This window comes from Semicossyphus pulcher, unplaced genomic scaffold, assembly GCF_022749685.1.
Source record: "Semicossyphus pulcher isolate SPU_LCO1_2020_fin unplaced genomic scaffold, fSemPul1.0.p SCAF_2, whole genome shotgun sequence".
NCBI lineage: Eukaryota > Metazoa > Chordata > Actinopteri > Labriformes > Labridae > Semicossyphus > Semicossyphus pulcher.
Genome location: NW_027211693.1, coordinates 28,405,188 through 28,418,557, shown reverse-complemented (window position 1 = coordinate 28,418,557; position 13,370 = coordinate 28,405,188). Strand labels below are relative to the sequence as shown.

At 40.5% G+C, this 13,370-nt stretch overlaps 1 protein-coding gene across 1 annotated transcript in view; it reads left to right on the top strand.

The window, feature by feature from the left end:
* Positions 1–9,591: 9,591 nt before the first annotated feature.
* The window catches only part of LOC138597913 (gamma-aminobutyric acid receptor subunit alpha-2), a 33,247-nt gene continuing 29,468 nt past the window's right edge, over positions 9,592–13,370 (top strand). The window contains exon 1 of the mRNA XM_069669469.1: positions 9,592–9,672. Within this exon, the coding sequence (XP_069525570.1) occupies positions 9,602–9,672 (71 nt within the window). The 5' untranslated portion in view covers positions 9,592–9,601. The remainder of the gene's footprint in view (positions 9,673–13,370) is intronic.

The following is a 13,370-nucleotide window of genomic DNA, read 5'->3' as shown; positions in this document are numbered from 1 at the left end:
AAATCATGGCATCATGCGCCCTCTGGTGGCTCAACTGAATAAGCGCAGCACCTATTGAGCTTTTTTTTGCCTCATAATTGTCAGTCTGATGCCTTTTCCTTTTCCATTAGCCGACCTTAAATACTGCCATAGTGAGCACCATGTTACGTTTAGTGTTTACATCATGTCGTCTTTAAATGTGTTGATTTCTTTGTCCTCCAGCTCTTTGGTGTTTTTCTTCATCTCACTTTCTGTTCTTTGCTTTTTTAGATCTGGTTGAATCAGATCTGCTTCTCTTATAATGAATTTGAACATTTAAAAAAAGCCAGAGAATAGAAGGCAAATAACTGCATTTACCACTGTCCCTATTTACTTTAAATGAACTAAATAAAAACATTGGTAAAAGGGAGGTCAAAATATCTAAAGTGACCCCTGAAATCTCTTTTTCTCCTCTGGTTTTGGTTTAAAAGGTTTAGTTTGTTATTGTTTTAATTTGGTGTTTTCTGCTGGCAACAAAATGCACCAGACATTAGTGATCTGACTCACCCTGTTTTGAGGATGTCAGCATTAACTCCCAATCCTACTGAATGTTTACTTTGAAGCCAAGCTTTTGTATTCTGGAAATTTTAATTAGGGCATTTTAAATCCTTAAATCAAGAAGGCTACTGACATTATAATAGTGACATGTACCTCAAAGGTTGTACACTTCCTTCCAATTGAGTTATTGGCATTAATACTAAATAAATAATTAATGCAATATTTTCATTTTCACAAGTTCTTTGCATTAAGGCAATGTTGTTCTGAGAATTACCTGTAAGACTGAATTCAAAGTCCCTTTTGCTAAATTCTAAGTAAAACTTAAACAATGTGAATATAGTGTTACAAAATAATTAATGTTTTAAATGCTTACATAATGGGACAGCATTATAAAAAAGCTGCCTGCTTTAATTTGAAGGTTAAGAGCTGTAAGAGTGAACTGAAATAATTAGGGGGTTTTTTAAGATTATTTCTTGGTCCGTTTTCGCCTTTATTGATAGGACAGCTGAAGAGACAGGAAATGAAAAGAGAGTGGGGGATGACATGGAGTAAAGGGCAGAGGACGGGAGTCAAATCTACGACCTGTAGCCTCTGTACATGGGGCGACTGCTCTACCCTCTGAGCTTCGTTGCGAGACATAAAACCAAAAGTAAAAGATGCTAATATGCTAGTTGAAGGGAAACTGTTGTTGGCTGTTAATTCTCTGTGGCCTCAAAACTTCAACAAGTCATTTAACACTGTTTTTAAGCTGTTAGCATTTAGCTGAAAGCATGCTGGCTTTACAGGGAGAGTTTGTGAAAACCTTTCAGAACAAGTGCAGATGTTGACCATAGACTGTATAAAAAGATGGCTGACATGACAGCTCCCTAAAAGTGAAGCCAAAACATTTCGAGCGCCCCCTGCTGACTGGCTGCAGTATAGGTGATAAAGCCCGCCTCCTCCATGTTAACAGATGGGACATGAGTCAAACTATAAAATCAAAATACACGACAAATACATTTTTCTCAAACGTGATTTCTGTCATTATAGTTAGTTCTTATTGTGCTGATTTACGTCCAAGTGTTCATTTTTCTGACAAGTTTACTTTTAATTAGTTATTTGATGCTGTGAAAATGATGATTGACAGCTCAGGATCCTGCAGCCGATCTGTTCCGGATTTGCAGAGTAGAGGAGGAACGGTGAGAGGAGACATAACTAAAACAATCACTACAATCATTGAAGTTTCTACCTGTGAACGTTAACCTCAGACCAACGCAAGAAGCTGTTCTGCTATTAAACACGGCGGCGTGCGGAATCCTTGCTAGCAGTTAAGTGTATGTTTGGGTTAGCGGAAGTGGCTAAGGCAGCTCAACCCGCCGATCTCTACTGCGCAGTCTCTGGCTCCAAATGACGTCACCATCGCAAGATGGCAGCGCCTATCACAGGGGCTATTTTGGCATCACTTTTGTACAATGGGAGCGGATGGAGATGCGTCATCCATTATATACAGTCATTGATGTTGACACTTAACAGAATATAATATTTTTAAAAATATATTGCCTGACTAAGTTGTTGTGGCGTTAAGATGAAAGAGAGCATCAGGCTGCAGGTGAACAAGATACAATCTGTCAAAACCTCAGATCAGAAATGAAACTCATGGAAGGAGTTTAAGTGGTTACGAAGCAGTCTCAATTGAATGCTGATGCCTCTATGAAGAATGATGGCAAAACATTGATGCCTGTTATTGCCGTCTCTGGCTCAGATACTGATAAAGCAATTTCCAACATGTAGACCGAAAGAGCCTCGTTCACTTGTTTTCCTGGCAAAATTTCACAGCCCGAGAATACTATGCACACATAAAGACAGGACCAGCCACATTATATTCACATTATATGAAAGCTGCTTATAAGTTACATTTCACATGACAATGTTTACACATCACTTTTAAAATATAGTGAAAAAGAGACAAAGCTAACAGCCTCCCTTCTTAAGTGTCCACAGCTGGTACAATAGCTTGCCAGTTTTGTGTCACAGCTCATTACATGTTAGGCTGCTGACTACTGTTGACATCTTGCCGTTACTAAAAATAGACCACATAATAAGACATCTAGAGTTCTAATATGTTTCTCTTGAAAAGTAATCCAGTTAAGATGTGCAGTATATATTTGACTAAACAAGTAGATCGGTCTACAGTTTGATTATAACATTCATTATACACTGCCTGGCCAGAAAAAAAGGTCACACACTCTAATACTTTGTTGGACCGCCTTTAGCTTTGATTACGGCACACATTCGCCATGGCATTGTTTCTGTCCAGAGTTGCATTTATTTTTCGCCAACATCTTGTACTGATGATGGGAGAGTCGGGCCGCTGCGTAAAGTCTTCTCCAGCACATCCCACAGATGCTCAATGGGGTTAAGGTCTGGACTCTGCGGTGGCCAATCCATGTGTTTCATGCTCCCTGAACCACTCCTTCACAATCTGAGCCCGATGAATCGTGGCAATGAGTCACAGCTTTTCCACGGCCACAGGATATGAGAAGCTACTCACTGCATCAGTTAGTGTTAAATGACTTGTCGCCAGCTGAAACATATTAATCACTGCAATCATTTTCCAATGGAAGACTCTTACCTGCTTGCTAAGTTAAATCCAGGTGGTGACTTTTGTTTTGGGCCAGGCAGTGTACAACAACAAAAGGATCAAGTGACTACATCCGACTCTGCTTTTAACCTCTGTGTTTTACAGTCTTTCAGCCCATTTTTTAAACTTTCCTGTTTTGGTTCACTCGAACAGCAAAAAGACAAAACACCCTCTCAGCACCAAACAGCACCAAACACAGAAAGTTAGAAACTGGCTAGTGAACATTGTAGAGTTTTTTGAGCTCAATGAGGACCTATAGAGCTCATTTCCACCTCTATATTCATTTTTCTGAGATTCCATGCCAATGCTAATAGACGCCAATCTGCGGCGAGATTCCATACAAAGTCAATGCAATGCTGGAGTAGACGCGAATTTGCATCGGGCAGCACGAATGGCGCGAATGATAGCTGCCCGATGAGTTGAAAAAATTGAACTTTCTCAGCGAATTCGTGTCACGTGGTGTAGCGAAAGCCTATCAACATCGAGATGACGCCATTGGTAACCATTGAGATAAGCCCTGTTCCTCTCCTCCATTCCGGAAACGCAAATTTTGATATTCGCTTCGCGTTTGGTGTGAACGCACAGTAACGAAGCTCCGTCCAAATGCCACCTTTGTCATTCTACATTAGACCAAGCAACGCCGGTGTAAAGCCGCCCCAGTGTGTGTTTTTCAATAGCGTTCTGGAAGCAAAACGTTCACGAGGTGTTAACAAACAGCACATGCTTCAAATACACACACACTGTGCTGTTCCGCCCTGTCGGCTCTGCAGTTTACACAGACTTCATTTAGCCTCTGTTACACCTCTGTTACTACCTCCGATGCCCCCTCAGAGGTGGAACGACTTTGCCCCACCGTTCCGCCTCCGTGTGTTGTACATAGAAGACGGAACGTAACAGAGGAGTAATATTCCCGCCTTGAACTGGCAGTGTAAAAAGCCCTACAGGGACAAATGTGGCGGCATGGTGAAAGTCTCTGAGGCACGTAATCTACAAATAAGCAGACAGGAAAACTCGCTCTGTGGTGTCATCTTAGGGAAACACCAAACAGCCAAGGGGACAGGCAGAATGAAATCAGGAGCGCAGAGACAACTCGAGGTCAGGGACAGAAGGCGGAGGAAATATCCAGGATAGGTAGCCAGGTCAGAGGCAGTTATGGTCGGCAACATCAGTCCAAAGAAGAGTGCTGGAAAGACTTGCCTGACTGTCTAAGAACAATCTGTCAATGAGTGTGAGAGCAGGAGAGGCTGAAACACTGGCTAGATTACTGATCAGAAGCAGCTGTGTGCCCAGGTGAACTGAGTGAGCTGACGAGGTGGGCGTGGCAGGCAGGCAGAGTGGAGCAGAGGAGGGGTGAGTGGAAAATTCAATATTCTATTTCTATGTATGTAGATGCCATCGTATGTGGACCCGGACCTACTTACAGTTTTGATAAGCGCATCTGTTTTAGCCTGCACAGGTTTTTTGTCTCTGCGGTAGTGATTTGTTATAAATCATCACACGTGATGTTACTCAGCCAATCAAATCCTTTACTCAGAGAAACATTGCGACTGGACCCAGTGGGTGTGTGAGAATACAGATACACATGGAGGAGCTGAGAGGAGAGTTACAGAGACACAGAGGGAGAAAGTAGCTGAGTCAGGGAAAAGTAGACATGGTGCTCTAAAGTGAGAGAAGTAGACAGAGAAAACCGAGCTTTTAAGACTGGACAGAATCGTATATGTTCCGTGACTGTGGTGATTATTAAATGCGGACACTGTCTGACACTGTCACTCCGTTTGTCTCTGTTAACAGAGACTCCAGGCTGCAGTTTAGTTCAAACACTTCATTGATAAACCTGAGAGTCACACAGAGCTACATCAGACATCATACGTCCATACTTCTACTACTTCTTATGTCTGCTCTCTCTCTCTCTCTCTCTCTCTCTCTCTCTCTCTCTCTCTCTCTCCAGAGCCTCCTGTGTACAGTGTGTTTCATTATGTCGTGTCAACAGGTCAGGGGTATGGTATTAAAACAATTGTTTGACCAACTCACAATGTAAAAAAAGTTCATTCTTTTGGCAAAACATAAAATAAAACATAAAATATAATATAAAGTGAATCGTCCTGTTGTAGTTAAATGTTGATAATTCTGTCAGGAGGCAGAGAGAGAGAGAGAGAGCAGCTTCAGTGAAGAGGTAAAGCTCTCTCTCTTTCATAGCCTACATTGTGAATATGGCTCTTTGAATTCTGTTTGAATGTGAAATTCAAGCTTGAAGTAACAGACATTTAATATTTGAATTTATTTAATTAGTTTTCATTTACAAAAATAAAAATGCACTTCCATCACAAATAGGAGCATAAAAATAAACCAGAATGCAGGAAATAAAGGTTTTTACCCCCTAACTTACAGACAGATGCTATGTTTCGCTACCAATTCTGAAGCATTTGTTATGATTATTGTTATATAATCAGATTTCCCTCCAGTTCTATGTGGAAATTAATAATAAGCATTGTTGTAAAAGTATCAATTTGTACTTACTTCATCTGATTGGACAGACGACTGCTAGGCTACTTCAGAATGTATGGGACTGAATCATATCACAAGTCAGACAATAAGGTCTGATCCTAAAATCGCCCCTGCCATGAACTCTTGTCTTCATCTCTTGTGCTCAAGGCTCTGAGCAAACAGACAGAGATTAATCGATTGTTGTCTGAAGGGGAGAAACAGCCGCATGTTTCAGTGAGACTGTCCTTAATTTGAGATGAAATTGTCCAGTTTAAGTGTTTTTTGTAGATCGTTCCAGTCTTTAGCTGCAGCAGCCCGGGACGCCGACAGACCGACTGCTTGATTTGTTTCAGGAATTTTCAAAAGTGTGGTGAGCAGAGCGTGTGTTGTAAGCAGCAGATTTAGTTTGCAGTAACTCACACAGGTAGGGAGGGGACAGACCAAGGAGGGGTTTGTAGATGAACCAATGAGTTACACGGCGTATGTGTAAAGAGGGCCATTTGACAGAGGAGTGAAGAGTACAGTGGTCTGTTTTGAAAGTTTCAAAATGAATAGCAAAATAATAAAGATCATCAAGCTTCTGGAGTGTGCCGTTGCATGCAGACCTATATGACGTCACTAATCGAGCATGGGAAGGATGGTCATTTGAATAAGCATTAGTTCAGCAGAGGAAGTGTAGGTGGAGCGCACTCTAGAATCGGTAATACTTTATTTACCCCCGGGGGAAAACGTGTGATGCGGGTACATATATACAACTACAGGACACGAGTAATGAATTTATAACGTTTGATCGCTCAATGCTCAGGTTTGATGAAATCTTGGGCATTTCAGTTTGCCCGAGGTGGATTTCAAAATAAAGGCTCATGGCTTTCATAATTGAACCTACATTTTCTGCAGATGATGTTGTTCTTTTGGCTACTGGGGCTGTTTGCAGCCAAGTCATCTACTAGTCGATCTACATTCCCAATTCTAACCTATCGTCATGAGCTTTGCTGTGTGACCATTACTATGAGGTCCCGGTTAAAACCAGCTACAGGGTGGCAAGGCTCAGCCTCAGAGATAGGGTCATGGAGTTCAGTTATCTGGAGGGAAGTCCGAGTAAAGCTGCTGCTTCTTCGCATCAACGGGAGCCGTCTGAGGTGGTGTGGGCATCAGATTAGGATGGCTCCTGGGTTGAAAGATACATGGGGAGAAACATTCTGGTTGATGTAGGTCTTGCAGGACGGTCAGCTGTGTGTCAGCTGGTTTAATGTAACTATGGAACTTGAGTTTGTGCTGTGGACAGAGCTGGTGTAAGTTGATAAAGGGTGACCTATCACTTTAAGAGTGTCAGAGCGCCTCAATGAGCTCCTTATCTTTTTTCTCTCACAACATCTTTCTTCTGCCATGCATGGCTTGTTGCCGAGGTAACAGGCCTGAGAATGGTTTAGCATATCCAGCATTGCCTGCTTAATCAACTGGTGCTGACATGCACCTGACACCAACATGCTGCACGACGGGCTCAGATGTTTACTCCCAAAGATGTGGAAAGATGTTGGTCAGATCATCAACCACCTACACTCTTATATTAGGATCATATCATACACAGCACACTCGATACGATGTTAGGATGCTCTTTATGTTAACAAGAAGAAACTGAGCCATGTTTTGTTGACATTGCTTTGATTTGTAAAACAGAGAATCAAATCAGGTGATACAGATACTTGTTCACTTCCATTTCCAAATCAAGGCAGTTACAGTGTTTCTCCAGCAGAGGACGCTGCGTGTGTGTGTGTGTGTGTGTGTGTGTGTGTGTGTGTGTGTGTGTATTTGTGTCGCAATGTGTTTGTTCTCCTGGATATTTTTGCATGCCTGTGAGTCATATCAATCCACATGGTTATTTGGCATTTTATTCTACTGTATTTGATTCTATTCTAAAACAACCACATAATGTTGCAGCTTTGAGTTATGACTTTATTCTGATGCTACTTTTCATTTAAATTATTCTGACAATTATTCTTCAAACAGCTTCTTAAAAGGCATTGGAGCAGCAACACACTTTTTTTGATTGACCAGGTCGTTATTGAGCTGCTTCCCCTCTGACTGAATGTTTATGTCAGTTTCTGCACTTGTTTATTTCCCCTGGTTTTCTTGCTTGTTACAGATAATGTCCACAGGAAGCTCGTGATGAAAAAACAAGTCTGTTAAGTCCTATATTAATCATAATAATAATGCTTTAATTTGCCTAATTGCACTATTGGTTTTCATATGTGACATAAATCACAATATTGTCTGTAGAAGGCGTTGAAGATCTTTTCCTTTCACTCAGATGCAGAACAAGATGACAGACATGTAAAAGGGTTTCATTTTTGCTTTAATAAAATATTTACAGCTACCTTTCAACCTTGAATTATTGCTCACCTTCCTTCACGGACCTGATCAATATGCATTATCACTCATAGTGCAAAATTGGAACACACTCAGGACTGGCAATAGGCTAAGTATGATGAAACATCTTGAAATGAACGCTGCTGTAAGAGCCTGTAACACAGTGCAAGTAAAACCCAAGTTAAAGAAAAAAAAACACAAAGATGCACAGACATACAAACGCATCTTAAGAGTAAAAGATGATGTTTTCTTTTGTCCTCTTCTCAGCTGTCAGATTTCTACCTGCTCGCTTTACTGGACTTGCTTCGAGACCTGAGGGTCACCTTTGGTGAGGTGACCTGCCTCATCCATTACCTGTCATGGTTATTAAAGCAGAAATCGATGGGACAGGCAATTCTGAGGTCGTCGGGAACTGATGTGTAGCTCTATTTCCATATGTGTGCACCGTGGCAACTGTTTGGAAATAATAATGGTGTATATCTTGATATATAAATAGCTGATCATAGGTGATAGAGTTGATACATAAGCCTGTAATATGCTGTAAACGCTGCAACTACAATACAGTAACTGTTAAAGTATAAGTCTGTAGTTGTAGCAACAGCAATGTGTAAAGAGGACATCCTTTCTCTCACGCGCGCACACACACGTAATAACGTATATTAACATCCTCCCAAACACATTTCTTGGTTGCAGGAAGGCTCGCTGCATACCACACTGTCTCTAGGACCCAGAGTGTCTCTTCCTCAGCCTTTGTAGTTTTTGTGTGGAGATGAGGGAGACTGAGATGTGCTTCTTGCTTATCACGATTCACATCGAGGTTTTTAAAAGCTGGGAGGGTTGCTAACCAGGGCAGTTTGAACACAAAATCAGCTCCCTCAGCTGCTTGTTTTTTTTAAATTTATTTATTTGTTTGTTTTTTTAATTTATATATTTTTTTGCTTTTCTTTTATTCATCTTCATCTTATTTTGGGGCCACTATGAAAGCCAATGCATTCGGGGTGCATTCCTGCTGCTGGCTGGGGCTATGATTTCTCAGCTTTGTTCTTATGACAGACTTGCACTCATTGTGTCTCATCAGAACAGGGGAAAGTGCTAATTTGTCTTTAACTTTCTTGCATCTTCGACGATTCCAGCTGCAGCAGGTACTTTCGGAGCGCGAGGTAGGTCGGTTTCATTCTCTCCGCCTCAGACACAAAGGAAACGACTGTTTAATGAAAATTCATCATCTCAGGAGATGCTGGAAAGCGTGGGAGAGGAGCTACATTTCTCTTCCACTTTTCTCTAATATTTTTGCCATTTCTTTTTTGCATTTAATACATTTCTTCATACAGCTTCACATCGTTGAACTGAGTTTATCCAAGAATTTTGTTCAAATTAATGTCCAGTGAGTGAAAGCGATGGACGTGTCGGTGAATATCAATGCTGTCAGTTGCTATCTGCTGCTGCTTCTCCGTTTTTTTCTTTTATAGCGCGTTAAAACGAATCCTCAGAAATAGGTGATGGATGTAATGACTGTAAAGGTCACATATAAATCCACTGGCATTTCCAGCCGGTTAAACTGCGCCTCTATTTATTACAGCGGCTGTCCTACAGTGTGTAGGTGTTGATGCAGTCATGTGGAGCAGAGAGAGCGCCTCTCCACTTCTCATCTGCCTGCTGGCGCACACTGCTTTCTGGAAGACCAGGTAAGCCTTTCTTAATGGGAAACGCCTCAGTGGCTCTTGGGACGGAACAATGGTCTCTGTTTGTTAAGTTTTCTTATCAACATTATCATTGAACAAACTGCACAAACGAAAAGGCAGTTTATACCGCCCTCAGTATCATCAGGCTGACCACGAAAATAACCCCGAGGGCATGTGGGTAATTATCTAGGACGTAGCCATGTGCTGCCTTGTTAAAAAATGTATTGCTGATGGAGTAGGCAACAATTTCTAATGTAGGCTTTAATAATTAATTCTAGTTTCAAATGTTATGTAACAAATACAATCCATAGACCAGCTTGAGTTTTGTTGTAAAGACATTACCAGTATGCTGCATGATATTATGGTTGTTTTTCTAGCTTAGATTGGGCCTACTACACTGTACAATGAAATATATTGTAATGAGTAAAGTTTACCTGCATTACCTCAATTTCAACAGTAACAATTGCAACCCAAAATAACATATATAATATAATCTCACCAAAGATATCGGGCCTGTCCTGCAAAGTGCGCATGCATCAATGTTTGTTCTGGACGACAGGCCGAGGTTGGATTAATTGGTGTTTGCCAGTGTTGGTGTGCCATTGGGGTTAAAGTTAAGATTAATGTTTTGCTGTGTATCATAGAATGAATGAAAGTGGTTTTATATTTATTAGTTAGATATACCAGATGATTTGTAGTCGGCGTGTCCGTATGTGACAAGAAATTTAAACTTGTATCCTCTCTTAGCGGTTGCACCGGCTGACTTTCCTGAATATCAGTCAGTAAATAAACACGAGCAGGCTAATGTTGTTAATAAGAATTTATTTTTATTTGAGCATCTTTAATTCCCAAAAGGCTGCACAGCGGTGCAGTGGTTAGTGCCGTCGCCTCACAACTAGAAGGTTCCTAGTTTGAGTCCCAGTACCGACAAAGTATGCTCAACTTTGCATGTTCTCCCTGTGCATGCGTGGGTTCCAAAGACATGCTCGTTAGGTTCATTGGTGACTTTAAATTAATTAAATATTACTCCTTTTTATTTAGTAATTAGTTGTGTAATCTATTGAGAAGAGCATTTTACCTAATCTATTTTCGTGTTTCATAGTTGTTAAATTTAGGTCTTCACTCAAAACATAGGGTAACATTTCCTCAATCAAATAAAGTGCAAATTGTTACCCCAATTTTATTGAGTGCAATAATGTATTTTGTGTCTCATTCTTTTGGGCTGTAGAAAGTCCTTTCTGGCTACAACACCTGCTTGCTTAATATCAAGCAAGTCTCAAAGTAGCTTTCGAGTTAGACAGCTAGCTATTGTTGGCACACTCAAAAAACTGTAGCTGAACAGTTGTCTGGTAATCAATGCTGATGGATAACTGGGAAAGTTATTAAGATGTATTATAATGTAGAACATATTTGGCTGTTGTGAAAGGGAGGTTTTTTGGTGTAGCCTACGGTTGCTGGACTAGAGAGCACTTGTAGGCTAAATAATGAATACAGTGTTCCTAGCCTGTAAGGTTATAACAAAAAGTCGGGTGCACTAATCCATCATTTTCCTGATGGAAATTAGGTGGTTGTGGTCCAGACATCCACACAGCAAGATATGAAAAATGTTAATAGTACATATATACTGTACATTCCCTTTTCCTGCATAAAGTAAAATATGCTCATAACCTGAATCTGTTACACCCGAGCTGTCGACAGTGGTGATTATGTGGAGCTTTTATGTAGGACCTGAATCTGAATCTGTAGCTTGGATCACATTGGCATGTTTAGTCGTGTTTCGGCTCCTAGATCAGTTGTCTTACAAATGTTATGATTTGAAGTAGGCCATTCACGTGGCTCAGAGACGATGTGTATGTTTGTTTGTGTGGGCATGCAGGGAGACTACTACAATGCTCTCCAAAGGCCAAGAATGAAAAGATTGATTTTCCAAACTTTTATTTTACTTCTTAGTTATTATAGTCATTATTCTATTAAAAATGTCTGAATAATTCGGTTGAGTGACTGAACTTTAGGTTCCAGAATAGTGGAGGTTCTCTGAGGCCCCTCTCACCCCTAACAAAGGCCAAACAAAACGTTTAAGTCCCCCCGTTATGAAACACGACTCCCTCAGTTTCTGAAACAGCAGTGATATTAATCAGATATAATCGTAAAACACTGAAACGGAGCATTTGACTTTACTTTAAATACTTAAAGTATGTGTATGATCATACGGTATGGATTTGGATGCAGGGCTTTGACTTGTGCAGTTTTTTCGCAGTGTTGTGTTGGTTCTTTTACTGAAAGCTACAGCTTTCATGTTGTGTCAGTCTTGGTAACCCCTGTGGACAAAGCGATACATCTTACCTCTTTGCTGATCCCGTCCTTTACATCCGTAAAAAGGGTTAAAAATCTAATCCTGCTTTCTTTGAACAATGAAACGTTTAACTCAGCGTGAATCTTTGCTGTGGAAATGTAAACAAAGGCTGTTTCGGCAGCGTGCCGTCAATCTTGTCTCACTATGATCTTATACTTCTTCCACCAATGAGATAGGCCTACATTTTAGCACAGTATAGCTACAGACAGATAGATAGATAGATAGATAGATAGATAGCTTTATGAACTGGGTTGCAGTGGCAGCTTATTAAACATGACGATGAAAGACTATGATGAAAGTGCACAACAAGACCAGTATGGATTAAGGACTGTATGTACAACACTATAAGAAAGATTAGGCACTTGCAACATACTATATATAAACGTTAAGTGTTAAAGTAACAATCTCAAACTTTTCCATGTAAATAAATTGTAAAATGTTAAGTCTCTATCTATCGCCGAATAAGCTAACACAATGGTGATTGAGCCTATGGCCCACTGATGAAAGCCTTTGCATTTGTAGTATATAGTATTATTACAGACTGGGTGTCTATAGCGACATTTGTGGAAAAAATCAGAAGCGGCGCCCAGTTAGTGACGTGTTTTCCATCAGCCAGCAGTGGTTGGTCTGCCAGAGAGAGTAGACGGAGCTAAGCGGCTGCTTTTCCAGTCTCTGCAAGTGTGCGAGTAAACAGTACTTCAACAATAAGTGAAAAAGAAACACATTGGATGCTCAGATGGAGGCAAAAAGAGGAAGTCAAAAAAGGAAAGAGACCATCAGCGAGGAAAATCAAAAGTTACAACCGTTACAAAGGGAGTAAACTGTAGACATCTGGTTAAAATAGAAAGTGTGCTCCAATAATTGGCAAGTATTAAGTAATGATAATAAAAAGAACATGTATAGGTATAGTTATAATACTGTATAATATGATACATTAGGATAGGAGATGATATCATACAGATATTATCACACATACATATACGTAACAGTTGTACATATATATGTAAGTATTTGGTCAGATATGCAAAAGGCAGAGTGGCTACTACAGATGAATGTTAGTCCAGATCAGTGGCACGGGCAGATGTGTTGTACAGCCTAGTTTCTCCAGTATTCTGGTCTTAACCACCTCTTCCAGTCTGACGATCTAGAAGAAACAATAGCCTTTAAGGTCCGGTTCAGTGGCTGGTTACGATGAGTGTCATTCACTGTGGAGAGAGATGGTCACAAGCAGCAAAGGGCAACACACAACCAACATGAACGAAGATACATTGTCATTAAAAATACAGATAAGATTATTGGTCAGAAAATTATACACACACATTTACAGGACAGAACCAGCAAAGACATG